The following is a 26,744-nucleotide window of genomic DNA, read 5'->3' on the forward strand; positions in this document are numbered from 1 at the left end:
ACAATCAAGATGGAATCTGCATTTATTAGTTATTTTTCTCAATTTATTTTCTTGCATACTTAATACATTTTTCCATAATGCATATTGTCTGCTGGTATATTTTGTCTTTCAGATATATTTTTAATGTTTATTTTGGGTATCATCAGGAAATGCGTGAGCGTTAATGTCTGCCCATTAATTTCTATTATTTTGCCCTTTAAACTCTTTTTATATTACATAGGTCTAAATTAATTTTAAAATCTTTTGCCAAAATATACTAGTTTTGCAGAAATAAAATATAGTTTACAGAGACATAATTAGAAATTTAAAGTTGAAAAATTACCATAAAAGCTTTTAATATTGATCTAAAAGCTGGAACATTGTTCAAAAAATAAAAAAAAAAAAAACATAATGATGAAATTGAAAATAACTACAAAAACTTATTAATGTACAGTTGAATTTATTTTTGTACAATTTGCAAATATTGAGACAATACTAATTTGAAAACAAAAATAATTAATTTTCTTGTGTTGTTATGAATTACACTTGGCAATACTAATTTAAGGAATTATAAAATTATTTAATATTAGCCACCATAGATATTTCCATTTTAATGAATCCCTGCTATTGGAAATTATAAGATTTCCATATTTCTATTTTACAATAAAGAATTAGTAAATAATTCAAATAAAATATAATTTGAATCTATTTAATCCAGTAAAGTCAATTTAAGAAGAAAGGACTGATTTACAAACTTCATTAGAGTGAAATAGGCTGGGAGAGAAGTAATTAGGTAGAGTTAATTATCTAATTATATTAAAGGAACAGTCATTAATATTCTTTTATTTTGCAAAGCCTTTTTAAGATATTCTTTATGCACAGCAAATTATTTTGAGAACTTGATGTATATTAAAGATGAGTGAAGGTATTGTTATTCAATCACTGTTGCAACATATTCATGGTAAATGGCAAAATTACCAAACTACACTATGTGCAGATCTGTTGTACATCTTAATTAGTTGTCCAATGTTAAGGCAGCAAGTAGGAACTTTAGGATTTCCCTCACCATTTCTCCCTATTGTTGGGTGATATTAGTAACATTGTCAGACAGACCAGCAATGTTGAAACATCAATGTGTTCATGTCATTTGTGAAATTAGTATTTAAAATTTTTAATTTGTTAATTTAAAAAATCTTCAATGTTATTGGAAAGTACTGAAATGAATGAGTTAAAATTATTTTGAAATTTATAAAACCTACTGGTATCACACATTATGTAGTGTTGTATCAAAAATATAATGGTGTGTAGACTGAGCTCCAATCTGTTGGGACCTGACAGACTGGTTATTTGACCAACTGGCAGAGTAAAGTATACCAGTCTTAATGACTTTTTCATCCACCAGTAGAAATTAGAATCCCTTTACCTATAATGTGTTAAATTACAAATGACAATTCTGGGTTAGATAAACTACGATATAAAAAGTGACATGCATAATTACAGTTTTCAAATTAAATACATTAGAATTTTTAAAATAAAAGTAAACATATTGTAAAATTTGTTTTTAATAAATATATAAACACAGATTTATAACAAATTAACATAATTGTGCAATAAGATTATCAAAGTAGTTTTCAAAATAACCTTACAAAATTAATTTACGAATTAATTAGGTTATCAAAATAACCTTACAGGAGAAATTATACTCTATAAAGAATAAAGTCTGATAATTAAAACAATAGATGATCATATTTAACAACCTATATTTATAATTCCTGGCAAGATCTGAAAATTTTCTCATCACCTATAATATTAACCTACGTGTAATAATATATACAAACATCTAATCATATGCGAATCAAATTCACTTAGTGTAGCCTAAGTTTGAATAAACTGTTTAGTTCATCTTCAGCTGTACTAACATATAATTGTGGCATGTAAAATTATACTAATATTTTGAAAGTTTAGTTATATCAGCTTACATTCTTCTTAATCTTACCTAAAACTATTCCCTACTCATTTTATCTAACCCAATCTGTTTCATCTAATGTAACATAAATGTAACATAGATGTTTAATATTGTCAATATAAAAACAAAAAAATTAAATAAAATAAAAGCAACTATATACATACACCATTTAGCAACTAAAGTGTGACTGAGATCTGGTTGTATGCTTTGGCAACAATGCATATCAGTGAAATGACACTGAAATTGCATCAACTAATATTATTAGTCTAGCTACCATACATGTCATAAAACATACATAACCTGTGTGATAACAATTTAAACAAAAATCTAATGTCAAAATTATGTAAATCAAACTTGTGTAGTAAAATTACGAATTTTAATAATTCCATAAAAGCACATTTTTAAATATTCAAAGATAAAACTATAAAATTTAAGAATATTGCATTAATATGTATATGTTCAATTAAGTGTTACAATATATAATTAAGTGTTACAAAATATATAAAAATATAATATATATATATTTTTTTAATTTTAATAAATACTTACATACATTATTACATAAAAAAACAATATTTACAATTTTTGAAAACTTTGATTTAATAAATGTAACTCATAAATAATATAATGTTAATATAAATGGACAGTTTAAGTGGAGTAGCTGAGTTTGATTAGATGCTAATAAAATAAATTTACAGATAATATCAGTATGAACATTATTTATAAAATATATACTATATCTATATATATATAACCCTCATTAAAACAAATTCCAATATCATCTAAGGTAAAAATTAAAGAATTAATTAACTGTAAAAATTGTAATAAGTCATCATTTATTTAATTTCTTAGAAATTAGTTTACTGAGGAACATTACCTACCTATTATTTAGGTATATCTGTTGATATACCTAAATTACCAGTGAACTTTAGACAATGTTCTCTTACGAACTGGTTGGTCAGATCTGGCTAAGCCTTACTGCCTGTTTTAAAAGAGTATAATCTTAGCCTAAAAAAAAAGTATTTTAAAATTTGTTTAGTGCTTTTTTGATATTTTATGTTACTGCAAATGCAATATGGTTTTCAACTCATCACTTTTTTACTAAAACGTAAATATTACCAACTTTTTCTGTTTTACATATGTTTCCTGATCCTTAGGAATTTAAGTTAATGAGAGTTAATAACCATAACTGTAATTAAAAATTACTTTTCAATATTAAAGAGCACTTTTATTACATCTACCTTATTATTACAACGTACAGTATATTAAAAAATTACAGTATTGATTATAAATGAATGCATATTTAAAAAAAATTATTTTATGTACAAGTATTTTAACAAGTTTATGTACATATTTATACATTCAAATACACTTAATGTAATACAAATTTATTAAACATAAATGTATGTCTGTGTGCAATCAAGACCATATCCATCAACTTTGGTATGGATTACACTTAAGTTAAAAAAATTGACATATTTCTGTCGATTGGTAGTTTTTGTGAGAATTTTTCAAATAAACAAAATATATCAGAGAATCAATTTTACAATAGAAATCTCAGTAGAAATATAATTTCTCAATATAAATAGGATAGCAATATAATCTTTATGCCTAAGTGAAACTCAAGATCCAAGCCTTTTGTACGTGGGAGGATTTTCTTCAGTTAGAGATATATTTGTTAGACAAATATAAATTATTAATTTGTTTTTACGTGTAGAACACATACATAATGTAATTTTTTATAACTAATAAATTATACCAAAGTTCATTGTCACATTTTCAAAAATATTATCTTAAAAGGCTTACATGCATTGATAAATAAAATTAATGTGAAAATAAATGTATAAATATATAATTCTTCATATAAGAATATAAAATTTACATAATATAAATGTAACAATTTAAACGTATCATAAATATGACAAGTATGAATTTTTGAGAACACATTTTTTTATTTACAAACACAATTTTAGCTTTACCGTTATCACTTTAAATTGAAATGATTTAACAATCTTGATTTTTTTTATTTCCTACACTTCTCAAGTAATAGAAGCCTACAAAATTTACAAAAACTTGACACAATATTTAAAACTTAAAGAAAATTAAGAGATAGATTTTAACATTATTAAAAATTATAAATGAATCATTACTTTCAAATTAAAGCAACTATTTTTCCTGAGGTTGTTTGTTGTTAATTATCAGCACCTTCTTCAGTGGAGTTTCTAGTTACATTACCAGAAGCTATACTGAAAAAAAAAATGCTTAATAAATACATCCAGAAGATATAGTTTCATTAATCTAAAAGTTAACTGTTTATAATTTTCAAGCATGGTCAGATTTTGTGTTTAAATTCAGCAAACTTACTTTAAAAATTTTTCTTAATTACAGCAACCATATCACCTTAAAAAAAAACTTAATAGAGAGCCAACCCTGGTTACCATTTTGCACAAACACACTATAGTTCATAATGTAGATACATCGGTATCACTTGAAAATGAACCATTTCTTTCTTCAACATTATCTTGATTTCTTAATCCAGTCAATGGCATCCCCATAAATTTAGGAAGCTCACCTTTCAATAACAGAGATGGTTTCTTTTTTAATGGTACTTCTTTTGATTGTTTTGTATCCTTATATTTAAACATACCTTCACCGGGTAGTTCTGGTAATATATTTGGTGTTGAATACCAAATTTGATATGTAATAAACCACATTGACACTGCAATAAGTCCACTAAGAAATTTTTCAACCATATGATGAAAATATAACATAGTATTTATAAGCATAAAATCCCATAACACTGTAATAACAGACATTGAAATGAACAGAATTCTGACATAAGGGGTAAATTTTTCATACGACTGCTTCAAAGACTCAAAGTCTTTTAATGATAATCCTTTTAATGATGTTCCAATAGTACTACTATCATTAATTGCTCTTGCATGATCTTCATTTCTTATCATATCACGAATACCTTCCCAACCAATCACAGCACGAGCTTCTTCAATAATAACAAGACTACTATACACCAATAAAAACGCATGTCCAGAAAGATCAAATCCTTGCCAGAAATATCCTTTAGCTAAACAAGCTGATTTTGACTGATAAATGTCATTTTTTACATTGCATTTACCATATGAACGTTCAATATAATTAAACAAATTGACCCAAATGAACCAAGTAGCTGTAGCAATACCTAATCTACTAAGATGCTTTACTACTTTTTCACGTTTGCCACAACAAGTAGTATAACTTGTTAAAACTACAAAAGGCAATGTTAATAATAATGTCCATCCCCATGCTATCTTCACAAAGTACACATTTAATATATTATCTTTGCGAGAAAAATACGTTTTTGGAAATGGTAACACATCAGCTAATAAAGAAACAATAAATAAACTAGATAAATAAATTGCAACCTTTATCTTTGTATCAAAAAATACTACTTTCCTGCATCCATGTAATATCATCATTAATAATATATCTGAAACTGTTGAAGGTTCAGGTAGGGGTTTTGAACCTCTTCCTTCTTGTTTTTGTGTTTCGGCAACATTTGGACGAAAATTTAATTTGGATGAACTATTTTGATGCAGAGGTCTTCTTTTCGACACCATTATGATGATTTGCTAACCTAATACTCAGCTGGTTTTGAGACGATTATTCGGCATTGCCAACGTTAAAATATACAAACAAGAAATCCAACATGTTTTGCGAAATAGTAATTTTTTACCTGAATAAGGAATCAGAATGAAAATTAATACTTGAAAGTTGAACATATTAATACTTCAAAATAATTTTTGTAAACCATAATTTTTTAAGCGGTAAAATCGTTATTAATTACCGATATTACTTTCTACCGCGGTTGAATAAGTCTCCCTAACGAGATTGAAAACTTTTACCCACCAAAATCAATAAAGTCAGCTGTTAGTTGTTTGTATTTTATACTAAGTGTTATTACGTTAACGTAATTACTTTGCTATTGTATTATAAAAATGTATGATACTGTTAAATTTAATAGTTCAGTAATGTTTTGCTGACAGTGTCTTAAGTAAATTAAATATGATTTTGTTATGATCTTTGTGTAAAGATTAATTTTTCTAAATAAAATGAATATTTTAATGTTGCTTTTCTCCATTTCTGTTCTTTTACAAGGTATGTTTACAAATTAAATATCTTTGAGTTTTATTTATGTTAAATCAAAAACTTGAAGTAATCCATTTATTTGACTTTAATTATAAGCTACAGTATTTAGTTTACTGACAATGCTGTATATTTCCTGCATTATCATCTATTGTACAATTTTTTTTTAAGTTGTTACTAAAACGTCGGGCAGTTGATGCTAAGCATCCCAATTCTAGCAGCTAAATGAATTGGCTGCTTTTTGCTCTCACTGTCCAAGTTGTACTTTAATTACCAGTTTCAAAAGATTTTTTTTTATTAAATATGATTAGAGTAGATTTTTTTCTATTTAGTGCATATGTGTGTACATTTGAAGCCATTATTTTTGCTTTTCTTTTACATAGAATATAATATAAATTTTTGCTGGAAATTTTTATAAAAATTGTTGGTTGTATAAACAAATCTTACAGCACTTGCTAAAATAAGTGATTTTCTAAGTAAAATGGTTGGTGAACTGTGGGGAAAAAGTAATAGACTGGTTGGTCTCTGTATTTTTAATTAAATGTAATTGAATTTAACTTTATAATATAGTACATCATCAGTGTTCTGTCGTTTACCAGGTCTAGTGGCTTAATTCATAGCAAATCAGCTGATTTCAAAGTTCAACGTTCTAAGGTTCAAATCCTAGTAAAGGCAGTTGAATACTAATGGATTAAATACTAGAAATATTAGTAATGGATTTGAATACTAGATCGTTGATACCTGTGTTCTTTGGTGGTGGATTTCAGTTAAGCACACATCTCAGGAATGGTTGACCTGAGACTGTATAAGACTGCATTTCACTTACATTCACACATGTCATCCTCTGAAGTGGTACCTTATAGTGGTTCTGGAGGCAAACGAGAAAAAGGTCTTTACACAACATTAGCTCTCCATTCTTTTTTGTTTTCAGCAAACCATTTTGTTTGAACATAACTTCATTGTACCTTAATATCATCGAGCAGTTTCTGTCTTGTCTTCCTCTCCCTCTCTTATCATTCACTGTACCTTCTAAGACACTCTTTAACAACAAACAGTCCTTCTATAACATATGCCCATTCCATTTAATATTTCTACCTGTCAACATCTACAGTAGTGATTTACCCTCTCATACTCTTCCAACACTTAGTCTTTACTAATTCTGTCTGTCCACTTTATCTTTTGCATCCTTCTCCAGATGCACATTTTGAAAACTTCTAATTTCTTCTCATCTTCCTTGCATAAAAGTCCACATCTCTGCTGGATATAATCATACACTCCATGTAAAGCATTTGACAAGCCTTTTCCTCAGATGTTTATCAAGCTTACTGTACAACAAGCTCCTCTTCCTATTGAAAGCTTCTTTTGCCATTGCAATTCTCGTTTTTATTTCCTTTGTGCATCTTATATCATCTCCGGAATGTTCTCAAGATATTTGAAGGACTCCACATGTTCAATTTCTTCTCCTTCTGCATTAACTAACATTTTTTTCTCATCCTTGTCAACCATTATACATTTAGTTTTTTTACTGTTGATTTTCATACCAAAGTTCTTATTCACTCTGTTATCCAGCATTCCTGCAAGTGTATTGATATTTTCTGCCAGCAATACCATGTTATCAGGAAATCTGATGCATTCTACAATTTTCCCACCAAAACACACATACCTCCCTTTCTTTTCATGCACTTTACTATAATCTCCTCAAGGTAATTGTTAAACCGGGTAGGAGAAGGACAGCATCCCTGTCTAACACCTGTTCCAATCTTTCCTTCCTCTGTTAAGTCATTTCCTATTCGAAGTTTCACTTCTTGTTCAAGATACAAACTACTTATTAGCCTTCTTTCCTACCAGACAACACCCTTATTTTTTAGAATGATAATTAGTTTGCCCTTCTGTATTCTATCAAAAGCTTTTTCAAGATTTACAAAAACTATATACACATTTCTTCCTTTTTCAATGTACCTTTAGCCAATAATTTTCAGTAACCAATAGCATGTTTCCAATAACATGTCATGTTCTTTCCTTCTGAAGACCAAACTGTTCTTCAGCAATTGATGTGGAAAGTCTGCTAGATACCCTGTTAAAAATTGTCAGAAGCACTTTAGCCAAATGGAACAACAAACGTATAGTTCTGAACTCCTCACACTTGTTTGCATTCTTTTTTTTTTCAATTGATATGATCACATTTGATAAGAAGTCTCTTGACCATCTGCTTTTTTCATAAATGTCATTACACAAATATACAACTTCCTTCCTTCTTTTACTTCCCAAATGTTTTAGGATTTCTATCTGTAATTCATCAAGTCCTAAGGCTTTTTGTTCTTCATTTCATTTAAAGCTTTGTCCACTTCTACCTCCAGAATACGATAGCCTCTTTCTTCTTCACACACTCTTGCTTCTTCTTCTAAGCTAACTTCATTTGGTCGGTGTTCTAGATCATATAGCTCTTCTATGTATTCTTTCCATCTTTGCAGAACTTTTTGAGAATTCCTGGCTATTGTCCCATCTTTTTTTCATTTTCCTTTCTTAATGCATTTCCTTTTCCTTGAAAATATAACTGCTTGGTCTGTACATCATATCAAATTTTCCTTCTCTTTCACACCATTTTATCTCATTATGCTTGTTTCTCATCCAACTCTCTTTTGCCTTCTCAAAGGCAAGAGAGAAGTCAGTTCTAAGGTATATATTTAGACAGAAATTCATCATGAAAAATACATTTTTTGATTTGCTGTGTTTTATTTTATGTGCTTATGAAAACACAATTAAGTGTTCTTAACCTAATAACTGAGTAAAGTGTTTCCTCAAAAATATTGTTTAACAGGCTCTTATTAATGACTTCTTTCTATTTATTATTTAAAACTACATAACTAATGAAAAATTTCATATCAGGTTATGCAGATTTAATAACAAGATAAACTTGCTATTTAATAACAAATCATTTTGTTACAAACCAGTTTTATATTAAAAGATACACAATATAAATGTTAAAATATTCTGTGAAATATATTTAATTTCTATTTCAATTAATAAGATTAAAAATAATGCTTGATTGAAGCAATTAACACCACAATTTAAAAAAATTAAAAATCAACCATATATAATGTTTAGATTTAAAAATATATTTCAGTAGGTGCATCTATAGACTTATCTGCGACATAAGAGAGTCTAAAGAATTATATTTTAGAAATTTTTTTATTAATAACACTGGTAATACTAGGGAACAGTGGAAACTGATTGATCTGTTAATAGGTAAAGAGGGTAAAAAATATTAAATAGACAAAATTAAAGCTGAGATAAGTAACTAGATATTTAGTGAGGTTCAAAAGGTTTTGGATATTTTTAATAGCTATATTTTTAGGAATCTCAGAGAAATCAAAAACACCTCTTGAGAATATTATAGTTCAGAATCAACATTTACGTAACAATATTTTTACCTCAACCAAAGTCAAAGCTACTATTTTCTAAGAATCTACTCATTATCTCAAGATCGAAAAAATTTATAAAGTCTATGAAAACCAATGTCATCTGATTTTGATGGGATTTCTTTGTATGCTAAAATTTGCATGTGAGCATATTTACTCATGTTTTTGCCCATGTATGAAATCTAAGTCTGTAGTTGGGTAAATTTCCAGATAAACTTAATCAGGCAGTGGCAGTTACTGTTTATAAAAAAAGGAGATAATAATTATGTCAGGAACCTTAGGCCCATAATTCTGCTTTCACAATTTTCAAAGATTCTGGAAACTGTGGTAAAGTCAGGACTGATTAACTCTCTTGATAAAAATAATTTTTTCAGTGTTAATCAATTTGGCATTCAGAAAAATTTAGACACTGAAAATCCCTTACTTAAATTTGTAAATGGCATCAATGAAGATTCTAAAGTTGGTGGTGCCCCCTTTCTGGATATTCAGAAGGCCTTTGATGTCATTGATCATAATATATTATTAACTAAGATGGAGGAAGCAGGTATAAGAGGTTTAGCCTTTAATCGGTTTGAATCCTACTTAAAGAGAAGTACTCAAAAGGTTAAAATTAAAAATACGCTCAGTAACGAGGGAGTAATATAATTCAGTGCCCTTCAAGGTTCAGTTTTGGGCCCAATTCTGTTAACTAATTTATATTAACAACTTCTGTTATTGAAAATTTCAACGTTATTTGACCTCATTTGCAGATAATACAGCCCTTTTTTGTACAGCAAAATTTTTTTACCGTGTTTTGAAGTCTATTGAAGAGGACGTATTTAAAATTAAGTTGTTGTTTACAAAAAACAGGATTATGTTAAATGTATCTAAATTCAAATACATAGTTTTCTAGTTAAAGGGAAAGAAAACTAGCAACTCACATGTTAGATATCATAATCTCTCTTGTTCTAGAATAGCTGAGTGTAATTGTGATAGTATTGATCAAATCGATAGTATGAAATATTTAGGGGTAACTATTGATTGCAATCTTTCATGGGAAACACATATTCTTAGTCTAAGAAATGAAATGTTTTGTTACATGAGAATGTTTTATTATCTTTGGGATTTCTGCCCAATTGGTGTTCTAAAAATGTTTTATTTGATTTTGATTGCATCTCGATTAAGATATGGAATTGAGTGTTGGAGTAGTGTGTATTTTAATAAAATCCAATCTATAGTGATCTTAGGCTAGAAACATCTTACATGTATATTCCTACTAGGACACATTCATTCCCATTTTTTTGTATCTTAAACTTTCTCCCTTTGAGGCATTTTTGTTTGTTTAAGGTACTTAAACTTTCTTTTCTAGGAGTGGAGATAAGGCTCTTAAATATAAACCAATTGACTGAGATATGTGAACCAAGGGTAAATTTGTACTTCTTAGACCCCAGAAGGAGTGTTTTGAAAATATTTTATTTATGGCACCAAAGGTTTATGTATAATTGTCAGATTGTGTGAAAGACAATCTAGGTTTAAATTTGTTCAGAATTTCTCTTAAGCTCTGTCTCATTTAGTATGAATACATTGAGTTCTTTTTTGATTCAGTTGTGATAAAAATTGACAAGTTATCCTAGGGAAGCATAAAGCTTAATGGCATTTGTGAATCATCTTTTGACTTCTATTATCAAACTGAATGATATTCCCTCTCCTTAATATTTCTATAATTTGTAATAATTGTTAAATTCTACTCAGCCACTTTTGTCCTTATTTATATATCTTTAATAATCTTCAATATTTTAATCATAAATTGATGGTAACCCCTAAAACAGGATTCTGGTCTTCATGGAGTACCTAATTTTCCAAACTATTATTACATTTATTATTATTTCAACATAAATTATTGTACTATAGTTACTCTTGTGAGCCTGTTGTAGTTCAGTTAAAAGCTATGTGTACAAACTGTTACAGGTCAACAGAAGTATTTATATAATTCATAAGCTATGTCTATTTTGTAATTCTGTTGCATATTGTAAATGATATTGTTTGTCTTAAAAAATTTATTCTTAGTTTGGAAAATAAATTATTATTATTAATTGCAAGAAAAGTAAAAGATGCAAACAAGCAAGCACGGCTTCATCTACTGGCAACATGATTTTCTTCAGTTTATTTTATAACTACAGCAGCAATATAACAAGAGTATTTGTAACTTTGTCAAAGAAGGGAATTGTTTTGCGCGATTTCATATGTACGGTGTAGTTTGGCAATCCTCGACCCACTCAAAAATACCTGCAGAACAGAAGTCAGGCTACTGCCAAGATTAGACAAATATTTCAGTTTTAAAATTGTAATTATTATTTTGATAAATTTTAAAAATATAAATTTTTTCTAAAACAGTCTTATGGATGTTTCAGATTATCAGATTCAAACTTTGCAAATGCTTTTCTTAATTAGGTACTATAGATTCTTCATCCTCAGTTAACGTTGTAAAAACTAGTTGAAGAGATGCAAGTAAACTTTAAATTAATTTTTAATGATTGATTTTTTGTTCACACAGGTCAGAACATTGTCATTTTCTTACTGGTTTTAACACATCTGTCAATAAAGTTAATCAATCGACAATATTTAGAGAGGTTTATATCAAATTTTAAAATTTCCATTTATTAGGTCTGAATAAGTTAGATCACAAACCAAGATCGACATTGAGCAAAACCAAAAATGTTATATTTTTTTAAATAATCATTAAATTTCAACATTTTTAATCAAAAAATCATGTATTTTTTCTTACATTAATCATTTTTCTTAAATTTTTTAAATAAGTGTTTTTTTTAAACAAGTACTGTATAAATTGTATTATATTATATAAATATTATAGTTAGTTAAATAAATATTACAGTTTCTGTATAAAGTAGTACTTTTTAAAATAAAAGATGAGGCCGGTTTATCAATTATTAGCAATGAATATGTTAGTAATCTGTGTAGTGACAGTTTATTTTGGGAAGTGTAGAATAGTAATTATTTATTTTAATTATAATAGTAATGATGACAACAATCACCGGCAGCTGCAGCTTGACGATGGATGGTGACATAATTAATTAATTATAATTATAAAGAAATTGATATATTACAGGAATATTATATTACATAGTAATAGTAGAATTAAATACATATTTAATAAACAAACTGAATATGTTAATACATTGTTTAAATTGGTAGATCTGACATAACGATTGAGTATTTTGATAAATACTATTCATCTTATTATCTTATGTGGTAGATGTAAGAATTTTTTGCTATGACACTAGTCATATTTTCTTTAAAAATAATTTTTTTTGATACAATGGTATATAATGTTTGAAAAAAGTTTATGTTTACTGGATGTTTGAAAAATGACTCTATGGCTTTAAATTAAATGTACTTATTACATTTATTATTACAAATTGTATGTGTTTTATTACATGACAGTACAAAGTCTAAAGGTTTTTACCTATTAATGTAACTCAATAGTATGAGCACTGTTTACAGCCCTTTAGATGTCACAACCGATAATTCACCTCATTTCACACTCTGAATTGCTTACACGGCTGTTATTTTTTAGCACAGGTGGTCAAGCTACATGACCATCTGTATTTTTTTTGTATATGATGTCTTTTTCATAGCCCCAAAAGAAGAAATCCATCAGCATCCAATTGAGGCTTTGCATAGTCAAGCAATGGGAGGTTGTCTGTCTATCCAAGTTTCTGGGAACCCGTCATTGAGCGCAGTCTGCACAGCTTCTGCATGATGTGGAGCAGCTCCATCCTGTTGAATAATATCTTTAATGTGCGAAAATACAAAGTTCTGTAACATGTCCAAGTACACAATGAACTGAACATTTTGCACTTGTTTTAGGCCTACCTGGTGACTGTCCTTTCAAAAAGGTGTTTGCACCACTTACGTATGCTTTACCACTCTGGGAATTTGTACAATAGACTTGCATATAATTTCTTTGTTTGATAATCACTGATTTTGTTTCTGCAAACCAGTACACACACACACTTTCTCCTGTGGCAACTCCATGGCACTGAATCTCTGGCTCATAACAGCTTGGCCTGTGCAACAGGCTTAACACAGCTGCTTCCTAACAAAAGATGTGTAAGCTAAAACTTAATTTATGTTGCTTCAAAATTATGCATAAAACACTATTGAGTGTGCTGCATAATAAAAACCATATTTGTTCTTGAATCCGCAGAGCTCTTTTTTGAACACCCAGTAAAGTGTTTAATATATTTTTTAGGTTATATAATTAAATTGTGTTTTTTTCCCTTGTAGGGCTGGTTGACTCTTCTAGAGTGCTGGAACTTAGTGATCGGTAACTGTTTATAAATTACATATAATATTTAAGCTTTATTATCTTTATTTAATAATCAATGGTATCCACTGACTTAAGACTTTGTATAATCTTATTTTATGTATAATATATAATTATATTAATTATTATGTAATATAATAATTAATATTATAAATTATAATATATAATAATATTTTAAGAAAAACACACATTGTCCACTTGATTACGAAGCAACTCGCATCAAAATTTACATAATTTTATTTTGCATCTGATGTTAAACTTTTATTTTTTTTATTAATTTCTTAAGGTAAAAAGAACAGCAAAGGACTAGTTCAAGACTGTAGATTAAGTAACAGCTGTTGTTAATTGATGTATAGAGCTTCTTGCTCTAATTTACCAAATTCAACACAAATTGATTTTAATAATGTAGTTTTTTTATTGATAGTGTGTAAGAAGGACACTAATAACTAAATTTGCCTCTCTATAAATTGGTAATAAAGTAATTTTGGTTATGTAGTGTGAAATAAAAATCAGTTCTTTTTTTTTTTATACAAAGAATGAACTTTGATCAGTTATATCACCATTTTATCCAGTAATTTTTTGCTGTTTTTCTGGCAACTTCATGATTCCATGCTCATAGAATTGCTGGTTATTATCAGTAAAAAACTGAACTGAGTCCAATTTCAGGCCATATGATATTAGTAAAAGTTTATCATTCAAATAGTTTCACAAATTTTGAATTAAATTGTAATCTGCAAGAAATAGCAATGGTGCAAGATCAGGGCTATATGGGGTATGAGACATCACTTCCAGACCAACCTCCAATAATTTTTCATGAGCTACCAAAGATGTGGGAGGCCTTGCATCATTTTGATAAAACATGATTCTTTTGTGATTTGTTAATTTTGGCCATTTTTTTTTTTTTTTTTTTTTTGATTGCTTTCTCCTCCAGTTTCATTAGTTGTTGACAGTAAACATCTGAATTCATCATTTGGTTCTTGAAAGCTGCTCAAAATGCACAACATCTTTGTAGTCCCACCAAATTGAGAACATATGATACTTTTTTTTAATACAATTCAGCTTTCAATGTAGCTTATGCCAGTTTATCATGCTTGGACCATGATTGTTTTTGTTCTGTTATTGTAGAAGATCCATTTTTCATCGCCACAAAAAAGAGTCAACTTGGTCATGTTTGAGATCCTTACAGCAAATATAGATTTGTTGTTAATCTTTTTTTTTAGTTAATGCAGAACTCAAATAATGTGCGCTTAACAAGTTCAAGACACTAAGTTTGATTTTCAATTGTATGTTAAATTAAACCCCTCTTCAATTTCTCACACACTTATATGATGAGCCGATCAGTTATGGCTTTGATTTGGTCTTTGATTTCAGTAGACTGACCAGAACACTGGCCATCCTTGAGTGAAAAATTACTAGAATGGAATTTTTTAAACCGATTCAGACATGTGGATTCTGTTATGCAAACAATACTATAAACTTCACATATCTCTTTGTGAGCATCAGCAGCTTTCTTGCCTTTACGGAAATAAAAAAATAAAATATGTTGAAAATATTCGTTTTTGCATTCCATGTTAAAAACTAAACTATCAGATGCAAAAAAAATTACACGCAATTTCCTTCTAAAGTATGCTGAAAGTAACAGTTATCAGATGTCAAAAGAAAAATATCATAACATTGACAGAAGACCATCAAAACAAACATAAAGCTGTCTATTTGTGAAAACACATTACTTTCTTCCCAAACTCATAAAGCAAAAAAACACTTTCTTTAAAAAATAATCAAAAAGTATAAATAAATAAAAACAAAAATTAAAAAAATGTAGAAAAGAAAACCTACAAAAATATATTTATACCTCCAAAAATTAATTAAAACTTAATTGTTTAATATAAAATTATAATTAACAATTCTTGAAATAATCATGAATAAATAAAAATAAATTAGTTCTACAACTAACTACTATCTTGAAGTATGGAATATTTATAATGAATCCCTAAAAGAAAGGGAAATAGAATAAAATGAGAGTTCCAAACTAGCATCAGTTGGTATGTACTAATATGTTATATGATATTTTTAATAGAAACAGTTTGGCAACCATGTACCTATAGCATGCAACGAAAAGAGAGAACTGACAGTCTATAATTTTCTTTTAGCAGTTCAATTTAATTAATTATTTCTTCATACATAATTTCTTTAATCACATTCAGTAATAAAAAAAAAAAAAAAATTTCTTTAATAAAATAATATAATTTCTTTAATGAAAATTTTTTAAAATAAAATTTCAATAAATTTTATAAAATACATTCAACAGTTTAAAATAATTACAAAGCCAGAGCCGTCATGTTTAATGTCCCATAATTCTGAAGATAAAAAGGTTTAACAGATTGAATAACAACTAATAAACAAGAAAGATACTGATTTAAAATTTAAGGGGTGGATGATAAGTTAATAAAATGGGCACCCTTATGTAAAAATTTGAGTAGAGTTCGTACAATAATTCTCTAATGATGTGTGATCATAGTCAAGCTTATGCATCAAAAGACTCAAAATGTTGGTGTCCTTTTCTGTTCTCACAGGAAAAAATAGCCTAAGAAATTATTTAAAAAAAAGTGTAACATCACCAAATGCCAAATAAAATTATATAAATTTTGATGTAACTTGTTTTGAAATTCAATGGTTTGTTTTTTTATTTCCCAAGGCTTCAATTTTGAGTGCGAGTAATCTCTGGACCAAAAATAATGATGATAACTATATATACTATATCTCAGATAATGATGATAACTATACACCCATTTCCTGTGGTAAACAGATTTAAGGTGTCACTACTACCTGTATTTCAGTGAGTTAAGTATATTTTTCTTGATGAAGAAGGCAGCAACAGGAAGAAACTACTTTGCTGCTCACTTTAATTTAGTAAGTCTTAAGTTGAGATGCAGGTTATTCTCAACAGCAGTTATGCTTTATTTGGATGTTGCTTATGTCAAGTCACCTACCACCCCTGTTGATCGACCTAAATCAGTATATGAAATTTTAATACTATAACTGTAGTTTTTTATTTTGCATTGTTAGCTTAACTGAGGCAGTTGAAAGGTGTAAATAGATATTTTTGTTTATATGATATGATGAGGGTTTATGCAGGAAATGTTATTTTACATTTAAAAGTTTATAATAAAATGTTAAAGGGAATGTTTATTAATGGCAAATATCTAAAGTCAATCTAGAATACCATACCTTGTCTACAATACTTACCAATTATAATTTTCATACTGGATGGTGATTTGGACATAAAATCTAGATGAGAAAAGACAGGACATGATTTGAGGGGGACAAGACAAGACCACTAATATCCAAACTTAGTCGAAAGATTGATGCTATGGAGAGAGGACATTTTGGATGTCCTGTACTAAATATAGTAGGGCAGTAACAAAACTGAATCAGACTATAGATAAATAAATACAGTATTTTATTCAGATTATTACTTTTACTTACTGCAATGGCCATGAATATCTGAATTGGTACTTGGCCTTGCCAGCATATCGCCTCCATCTTGCTCAATTCCATGCATTCTCCGCAGTAAATTCCTTCATAGTTTCATCCAACATCTCCTTTTTGGTCTTCCCAGAGACCTTGTGCCTAACAATAGACCTCTCCATGCCTCCTTAACCAATAACCCTTCACTCATACATAATATATGGCCATCCCACCTCGGTCATCTACTCCTAATGTCCCCAACCACATCTGGTTCTTTAAAAAAGAAATTTCCTCATTGTGCTTCATTCTCCACTCTCCAAAGATTTTTCTTAATATTTTATTCACAAAACTTACTTTTTTTCTGATTTCATATTCAAAATCCAATTTTCCATTCCATATATCAATGTCGGGAATATTATTCTTTTGTATATAACTGATTTCATCCTTTTGGAAAGTACAAGTACTTTAGAAGTGAGAAGCCTACTGTATGTAAACATGCTCCTATTTCCACTATTGATTCTATTTTATATCTCCAGACCTTCCTCATTTTTGTTTGTTGTTCATTACTTCCAGATATTTAAATTATCTAAGTTACTCAAGCAACTTTAAGATTTCCTTGATTTTCCTTGTTCTGGTGTTGGTATTTCCCTCTTACCATTTATGAACTTAGTTTTATGGTCATTTATCTTTAGACCCATCTCTCTACAATAATAACCATCTCATTTGCAAATACTAGAATCTGGGAATCTTTGTCCACTATTTTTATTCATCGGTCTGAGTTTCTCATCTTCCAAAGCAACTGCTCCAGAGAGCAATATTAAATAGTGGGGGGGGGGGGGGGGGGTGCAAGCCATCTCCTTCACTGATTACCATGTCTACTTCAAATTCTCCAGATAGCTCTCCATTTAATCTCACCCTATATCTGGAGCTGTGTACACTTAGACATGGTAGTCTTATGAGTTTTATTTCGTTTTCCGAATCTTTCTATTTTTTCCATATTTCCCTCCAATCCAAACTGTCATGGGCTTTGGTGAAGTCTGTAACAGGCAAAAACAACTCTTGTTGAATTCTCAGTAGAATCTCCTAGTATGAATACTTGGTCTGTTGTTGATCAACCTTTGCTAAATCCTGCTTGATGATCTTCAATAATTGTGTCCATATATTTTCCATTCTTTTTTAAATTATTTTTGGTTACACTTTGTAGTTGCAATTAGTAAAGATATGCCCCTATAATTAGAACATTCCTGCTTGTCTCCCTTCTTGTGAATAGGTATAATTATGGTTTCGTTCTACTCCTTTGGGATGGTTTCTTTCTCCCATATTTCTGAAAGTATGAGTATCTAGGAGGCTATTGTGTCATCTCCTCCCTTTCGAGCTTCTGCTACTATGCTATTTCCTCCTGGAGCCCTGTTGTTTTTTAGCTTTAGTATTATTTTTCTGATTGAACTAAAATAGGAGGTGGAACTGAAGGCTCAGAACTGAACTGAGGTTGTTCAGTATGACCCATGGATATTCTCTTCTTAATTTCTTTATTCTCCATTGAGATCATTAAAGTCTTTCAAGATTTCTAGCTCTTCAGCGTTTTGCACTACTGTTTGTCTTGATTTTTTCTTTATCCCCAATGCATTATGAACTAATGGCTGCAGGATCGTTTTCTGACTTCTCAATAAGTCTGTTGACTCATTTCCTCTTTTTCCTTTTCAGTTGTTCTAGACAACTCTAGTAGTACGGAAATAGGAGTACGGCCGCCGGAAATGACGTCATCCAAGATGGCGGCCGTTCGCCATCTTGGAAAATGGCGGCCAAGACGGCGGTGGTCGGCCATCTAGGATTGTGACGTCGGTGGCGCCGTAGCCCGCAGTCTTTCCAACTTGTTTTTTAAGACGTTCCTCGAGGTTGATCCTTGTCGTCTTCGCCTCGACGCGGACGTTCCTCGAGGAAGATCCGAGCCGTCGTAGTCGTTGCACCAGGAGGCGTCGCCAGCCCCGCTCGAGGTCTTCGTTGTGGCTCGTGCACCGGGAGGTGATGTGAGACGTACTTCGAGGATGATCCTGGTCGTTCAGGCGACGGCGTCGGGAGTCGTCGCCGCTCAAGAGGTTCTCGTCGTAGATCGTGCACCGGGAGGCGGTGTCTGCTGCGCGTGTGTTTTCGTGCGTGCGTCAGCGGAGCGACGAAGAGAGACATGTTTACCGTGCGGGATGCGGCGCTCGACTGACGAACCGTCCGGCCTACGCGTGACTTTTTTTCCTTATGAACAGGAAAACAGAAATAAATTGCGGAAACAACTGCCTATCAACTGTTTTGACATCCTTATCACCCCTCACATCCGCTCGACTCCGATTAAAACAATAAAACAGGAAAAAACCTGCTTATCTATTGTCCACACACATCCGCTCAATTTTTCCACACAACTATTTTTCCTTATACATATTATCGGTTTACACATACTTGCTTATCTGTGAATAAAAAATAAATGGTTGCATTTCCACACCACCTAGGAGGTAGCAACCCCGGCGCATTGAGATATTTTTTTAACGAGTGATCTCTCCCCTAGAGGTCTACAAAACACTCGACTATATATCTTAAGAAACGTCTTCATGATACTTCTTTACAAGACCGGGATGTTATGAACGACAAATGCTGATGATGAGTAATGATAAACTTGCACAAGAAAGCACATCTATGAGAAACAAAAAAATCCCATTTAATAAAGATAAACTCTCTAATTTATGTATGCGATACCCACCTTCTTGTGCAAGTTTATCATTACTCATCATCTGCGTTTGTCGTTTATAACATCACGCTCTTGTAAAGAAGTAAAGAAATAATGTTTCGCATACATAAACGTAATATTGCAAACTTGCACGCATATGTCTATCGTACCACTCCCTTTTATTTGAAAAAACCTAAAATTTGTTAAACCATCTCCTCACCATTTGTAACACAATTGATAGTGGATAAATCCAATATCATATCGTCTCACGGGCCTTGGAACCACTGCATACAATAAACGTAAATAAATATCGTTTTAAAACAATAGTTAGTTACGACTTATTGTATGGGGGTTTAAAGGGTTTTTGTTTTGTGTATGTGTGTAATTTTGTGTTGTCCTTAAAAGGACTTTTTTAAGAAAAACTGTTTAAATTTTTAAAAAATTCGTTTCGATAATTCGTTTTCTTTATCCCCTTCTTCGTCTTTTTGTTTACGTTTCGTATTCTTGAATAAAATAAAATAAAAAGAAGCGATATGACGTCCTCTCATATATCGATTGGTTTTAACGTAATCGATTTCTGAATTTTCATCCGTGTCGTACGCCACCAAGAGAGGTTGGGTATCATCACCACAGTTGTTAGAACAATCTACCTCATCGCGGGTTCTGAAGAAAAGTCCTCCGTCCGTCGCTACATTAGAAGTTACTCTTCTTTTTTCATTTGCAACATACACGTTTACAGAGAGTACGTTGTTTTTTCGATGAGACGTATTGAGATCGCGTAACACCTTCGCATCCAAATTCATATTCGACGAATGATTTAATTTGAACGCCTTTACGTTACCATCGTCACCGTAGAATCCGGAAAATAGCACTTCTTTACTTTCAATAAGTGCAATAGCTTTATCACCACATTCAAATTCGCAATAATATTTTCGTCCACATCCGAAATCTCATCATTGAAAATTACCTTCACCAATAGGTTATCACCGTTTTTATCTAAATCGTGTTCAGTTAAGTCGACAACATTTGCGTAACTGTGTTTTAATTTAAAACACAGGCGTCAGACACAAACACAAACACGTACGCGCACATCTTCACTAACAGGAATCATGATGTTTACACCTCGAGTGTCTCCCAAAGAATAAACTACTTCACGGAATGGAATGGAATGCAAAGTTGGCAGGAGTCTATTACTCCCTACTCCATCGCAGAACCTGGACAGAGTCCCTTGCTGCTGGATCATTCTAATCGGGCTTGTTTTTTTTAATTGGTTAATTTGATATAGCGGGTCTAATTTTGACAAGTTTTGTTTATTAATTTAGTGTTTTAAGGACGGATTTAATTGCATTCCAATTCCGTTGTTAAACTAGCGTTATCGAACCCATTTCATGGGCCGACCGCGGAAGGCTAGGCTTATAAAGCCTGTCCTCCCGACGTAATTCCCCTTCAGACCGTCCACTGAAGTCCTTTCGGTGCTAACTCTTTAATAGGCTAGCAGGAATACGCCACAACGGGGCACTACCTGTAAGGAGGGAGCAATGCGTCCCCTTTTCCGGAGGAGTCGCAATTGCTGGGTTATTTTGTCTGATTGTAAGTTTGAAATAGGAGAGGTTGTAAAGAAGCTCTTCATCCGCTTCTGGTATGGCTGCCCTTCAGGACGCATCTCTGCTGGGCTCTGTTCCGGACTCCAGTCCGTGATGTTGAGACGAGTGGCTGGTCTTCCTTCTTCTTCATCTTCTCCCTCTTCTTCTCCCGAAGACCTCTTCGTTCTTCTTTGGCCTGCACTTTCCAAGAATTGGTAGTAACCGAAGTTACATACCATTAACCTTGTAATTCCCGAAGCCCCGAAGGGCTGGACGGGGGAAAGTGCAGGTTTCTTCGCTCTTCTGTGCTGTCAGTGGCTGCTGGGCAGGTCGCTGCTGGGCAGGTGACTGCTGGGCAGGTGGCTGCTAGGCTTGCGACTGCTGGGCTCGTTCCCTCTTTCTTCTTTCTTGAAAGGAAAGGAAGGTAATAGGGAACTTACAGATGGTGGTACCTATTCGCGATCGCGGTTTTGGGGCGGCGATTTTTGTGGAAAGAAGTAAACAGTAATTATTCACTCCACGTAATTATTAACCTTCAGACACACGTGTGCCTGAAAAGGGGTTGGGGGGACCGCGTGGCCGCAGTGAAGAAATTTGTTTTTGTGGTGGCTGTTGGTATCTGCAACAGAAGAAGCAGAACACACACACGAAAAAAAAAAAAAAAAAAAATTTAATTATTACTTTCTTTCAACTGGCAGGATGAGACGGCACATCGAGTCGTTCCACATCCACGCTTCTCCCGTTTCTGAAACAAGAGAAACAGAACAAAACACACGCGAAAAAAAAAAAAAAAATTTAATTACGACCGCGTTTTTGTTGTACGCGCGACTTACCGTATTTGAAGTCTTCAAACTATATAACTCGCGAAAAACTATTCACTCGCGACCCCGGAAACGCGTCTGACGCACTATTCCGTTTATGGCTCATGCGATATGGAGCCCCCTAAGCCTGGTTTGTCGATTTTCGGCTACCGCACCGCACCATCACGGTGGTTCGTCCAGTACGGCGTGAGGCCGCTTCCTTACAACTGTCGGAGTTGGGTCCTCTCTGCAGATGTCCCGAAGATGACTGTGTTCGGACACAGCCGCTCTCCCGAACAGTCTGCGCGCCTGCGCCACCCCCACCTCGGACACGGATTGAAATCTCGCATCAGATCGGAGAGTGGCGTTCCTGACGAACCACGGAGCTCCAAAGATCGTCCGCAACGCTATGTTTTGGACGGCCTCGATCTTCTTTTGAAGCGAGGAGCTCAACACTGCCCCCCATGCCGGGTAAGCATATGTTAGAATCGGCAGTACGTACAGCCGAAAAATGAGGAGCTTAGTTGCCAGTGGGTACGGGCTGGCACTGTTCAGCACTGGGTATAGCGAGGCTCTGGCGGCCTTAGCCCTTGGGTCGCATAAATTACATGTTCATTGAAGGTAAGCCGCCTGTCCAACACCACCCCCAGGTACTTAACTGTTTTCTCAAAAGGGATTTTCTCCCCTGAGATTTCCAGCTCTCTGGTCGGTTTTCGTGTCTTGCATGTGAACATCACAGCCACCGATTTTTCACCGTTGACCCTGATTCTCCACATGTCGAGCCACGGTTCCACTAAGTCCAGCTGCCTTTGGAGCCTCCGGACCGCGTAATCCACATTTGCGGATTCGTAGAAATATGCCGTGTCGTCTGCGTAAAGGGCCGTTTTGACCCCTTCCGACAGCGGCATATCGTTCACGTACACAGTGTACAAGAACGGGGAAAGTACTGCTTCTTGGGGAACCCCAGCGGCTATTTCTCTGGTAGAGGAAATCGTTTCCCCTACGCGCACGACAAAATGTCGGTCTAGTAGATATGACCGCATCAGTCTGACATAGCGGTACGGGATCGCCGATCGCGCTAGCTTATAAAGCAGCCCGCTATGCCAAACTTTGTCAAAGGCCTTGGCCACATCCAGAAAAACGGCTGCAGTCACCCGTTTCCTGTTCAGGCCTCCGACAAGGTCGTCTATTATTTTTACCAGTTGGAGGGTAGTTGAGTGACCCTCCCTGAACCCAAATTGCTCGGGCCGCACTTCTCCCTCCATGTATCGCCTCAGTTTTTCGAGAAAAATCCTCTCGAACAACTTAGACAATACCGGTAACAGGGAGATTGGCCTATAATTCCGTGGGAAAAGTAAACTTTTCCCCGGTTTGGGTAAACATACGACTTTGGCCGTTTTCCAACAATTCGGGAAATATCCAACGTACAAAATGGACGTGAATATCACCGAAATTGCTGTAATCACGGAGGCCGGTATGTTCCGGAATGCACGGGCGCTGATCCCGTCGACACCCGGGGCCTTGTCGGGGCTTGTGGCCTTAATGGCTGCGGAAACTTCCGCTTCAGTGACTTGGTCAATCTCTAGAGGGGCGTCCTCCACCTGTGAGAAATAATCTACAAGAAAGGATTCCACCTCGGTTGTGTGCTCGTCGTTCGGGGAGGGAGGGGGGTTTGGAGTGAACTGCTCCTCCAAGGTATCGGCGAATACCTCGGCCCTCTCCGCCTCCGAGTATGCAAGAAAACCTCGCTGCCCCACAACCGGATGGCGAGGCTTCTTCCCTTCTCGCAGTCTCCTGTTCAACCTGAACACCGAGGAGATGTCGTCAGAGACCGAGGCGAGGTATTCGTTCCACGAATCCTCTCGATGGCTTTTTAGCAGTTGTTTTACCCTGTCCGTTTGATTATAAAAGGCCCGCTTATCAGCGGGGGACAGGGTGATTCGATATCTCCTCCTCAATCGTCGTTTCTCCGTTATGGCCTCGGAGATATGAGGAGGGAGGTCGTTTCGAACAACTGCTCGAATCGTTTTTTTTTTTTGTTTTTTTTTTTTAGGGCGAAAAACGGAAGTACGTTATCATCGCCCGGAAAATAAATAAATAGATAAATAAATAAAAAATAATAATTATAGGTTTTTAGATAAAATTAAAACTTAAAACTACTATCACAGAAACAAAATCCGGAATGGGTGTAAAAGGCCCATTTTCGGATAACAAAAACACTAATATGTAACTTAAAACTATGTTAAAAACTATCACATTAAAAATAAATAAAATTTAAAACTAAAAAAGGAGATAAAACTTAACTACTTAACTAATATCACAAGAATCTTACAACTAATATCACAGACGAGTTAAAAAAAAAAAAAATATGAATATATATATATAGAGAAAAAAAAAAAAAAAAATCCGATAGGGAGTGTAAAAGGCTCCCTACTCGGATAACAAAAACAATACATAGGACAATACATACAATTACGAAAGAACACATACTTATTAAATTTTTTGCATTAACCCTATACTATGTAAAAATAGTAAAAGTAATTGGACGAGTGTCCAAATTTCTGGCATCTGCGGCACTGGGGTGGCCCCCCTCGTGACACAAACGCAGTCACTGCGACCTTGCAATAGAAAATATTGCTGAGGTCATAAATTTTCCTCGCGCTTGGGGTCCTTTTCAGGGCCACTAGGCAGGTCGGAGTTTCCCGACCGTCCCTCGTGAGGAGCTTCTTGACAGAAGTCACCTCAAAACCAAGGGAGGTCAGTTCCTCCTTTACTTCTTCCGGGGCAGCCCCATAGGGGATCCCCCGTATAACCACCTTCAGCTCCCTATCCTTCGGGAGCTGAAAGGAGTGAAAGGCGATTCCCTTTGAGTGCAGGAAACTCTGCACCGCCCGGTAATCCGCCTCGCTGCCTAGCTGCAGCCTGATCGACAGCCCGGTGCTTTTCGCCACCAGGCGTCCCCCGATACGCGACTTAATGTCGCGCGCTAATGCTGGCCACTCCTTAGGGCAGTCCAGCATAATTGGCGGGATTTTCTCCCGCCTGACGGTAGCAGGCTGTGATGGGGCCCCATCATCAGCCTGCGGGTTGGCGGCTGCTGCAGCCTTTCTGCAGCCCGCTACGGGCTCCGCCTCCATGGGAGGCGCGGAGTTCCGGCGTTTCTGGCGCTTCCTAGCGCCAGACCCGCTTTCCTCTCCACCGTCGGACAGTTCCGGGGTGGGAGAACGGGGTGGGGGAGGCCTTATTTTTCCTTCCATGAAAGAAAAAATAAAACCAAAAAATTGTTTAAAAATTAAAATTAAAAATTAAAACTTAGACTAGCACTTCTTATAACTACACTTCCTGTAATAATAAAATACACAAGAGATAAAAAGAATGGAAAGTTAGTCTTTCCTTTTGTATGGCTTAACAATAGACCTATACAAAATTTGTATAGGCTATTAAATGTATTATTAACGACTTAGCAAAGTTCAATTTACATAATACAATGGTTATTTGGAAATAAAATCTATTCTAAGCTTATCTGATTGTAGACAATAGCCTGCTATACAGGCAGGTGCGGCCCAGCGGATGTCCTAACAGCACTCCTCTACATGGTCGGTCAGGTAGCCAGTCGATCCCGGTATAAAGTACTGCAGAAGCCGGTTCCTAGTAGCACTGCACAGGGACACTATAATTCACGTCCTTTCACTATAGAAGCCAAGGATAGAATCCCCCCCACTACTTCACCCGGTTACACTGTATTTATATACTACTCCCCACCACACCTACCACGTCCTACTCTCTCTACCAATCAGAACGTCACAGTCTCCCCACCCCACGACGCGGGAAAAATCATCTGATATTCTGACAGCAGCATTCTGAAACATTTTCAAAAAATAGAACAATGCATTAAACACTCTCCTCACCATTCGCAACATAATTTGATAGTAGATAAATCTATTACCACATCATGTCGCGGGCCTTGGAACCTGCATTCAATAAATGTAATTAAATATAGTTTTCTTTAAAAGAACACATTAAAAAAAACAATAGTTAGTTGCAGTTTTTATTGAATGGGGATTTAAAGTGTTTTTTGTTTTGTGCATTTATGTTTAATTTTGTGTTGTTTGTTTAATGTGTTGTTGTTCTGAAAAGGACAGTTTAAATAGCTACCTGTTAATCATTATTCGAATGTTACATCGAAAGCTTTACCAATGAGTTCTTTAAATATGAGTTTTAATTTCATAGATACCATTGTTTCTAATTCATCCTCATTAAGCGTTTCGGTAAAACGTCTTGGTAAATATACGTTAAATGGTTGTTCTTCTTCGCCATCTCGTAAACGACATACTATGCTCTTCCCATAA

The 26,744-nt window shown here is 33.5% G+C and overlaps 2 protein-coding genes across 2 annotated transcripts in view; one reads left to right on the top strand and one right to left on the bottom strand.

The window, feature by feature from the left end:
• Positions 1–446: 446 nt before the first annotated feature.
• Positions 447–5,582, bottom strand: Fitm (acyl-coenzyme A diphosphatase Fitm). Its single transcript, XM_075368937.1, has one exon. The coding sequence runs from the start codon at positions 5,557–5,559 to the stop codon at positions 4,408–4,410; it is 1,152 nt and encodes a 383-aa protein (XP_075225052.1). The 5' UTR covers positions 5,560–5,582; the 3' UTR covers positions 447–4,407.
• A 305-nt stretch (positions 5,583–5,887) lies between these two features.
• The window catches only part of Tmx3 (Thioredoxin-related transmembrane protein 3), a 96,641-nt gene continuing 75,784 nt past the window's right edge, over positions 5,888–26,744 (top strand). The window contains exons 1-2 of the mRNA XM_075368938.1: positions 5,888–6,097; positions 13,792–13,831. Of these exons, the coding sequence (XP_075225053.1) occupies positions 6,052–6,097; positions 13,792–13,831 (86 nt within the window). The 5' untranslated portion in view covers positions 5,888–6,051. The remainder of the gene's footprint in view (positions 6,098–13,791; positions 13,832–26,744) is intronic.

The sequence above is a fragment of the Lycorma delicatula genome, chromosome 6 (genome assembly GCF_047948215.1).
Source record: "Lycorma delicatula isolate Av1 chromosome 6, ASM4794821v1, whole genome shotgun sequence".
NCBI classification, from domain to species: domain Eukaryota; kingdom Metazoa; phylum Arthropoda; class Insecta; order Hemiptera; family Fulgoridae; genus Lycorma; species Lycorma delicatula.

Excerpts from the sequence above, each read along its gene's own strand:
- Fitm (XM_075368937.1), bottom strand. The coding sequence starts at position 5,559 with ATGGTGTCGAAAAGAAGACCTCTGCATCAAAATAGTTCATCCAAATTA.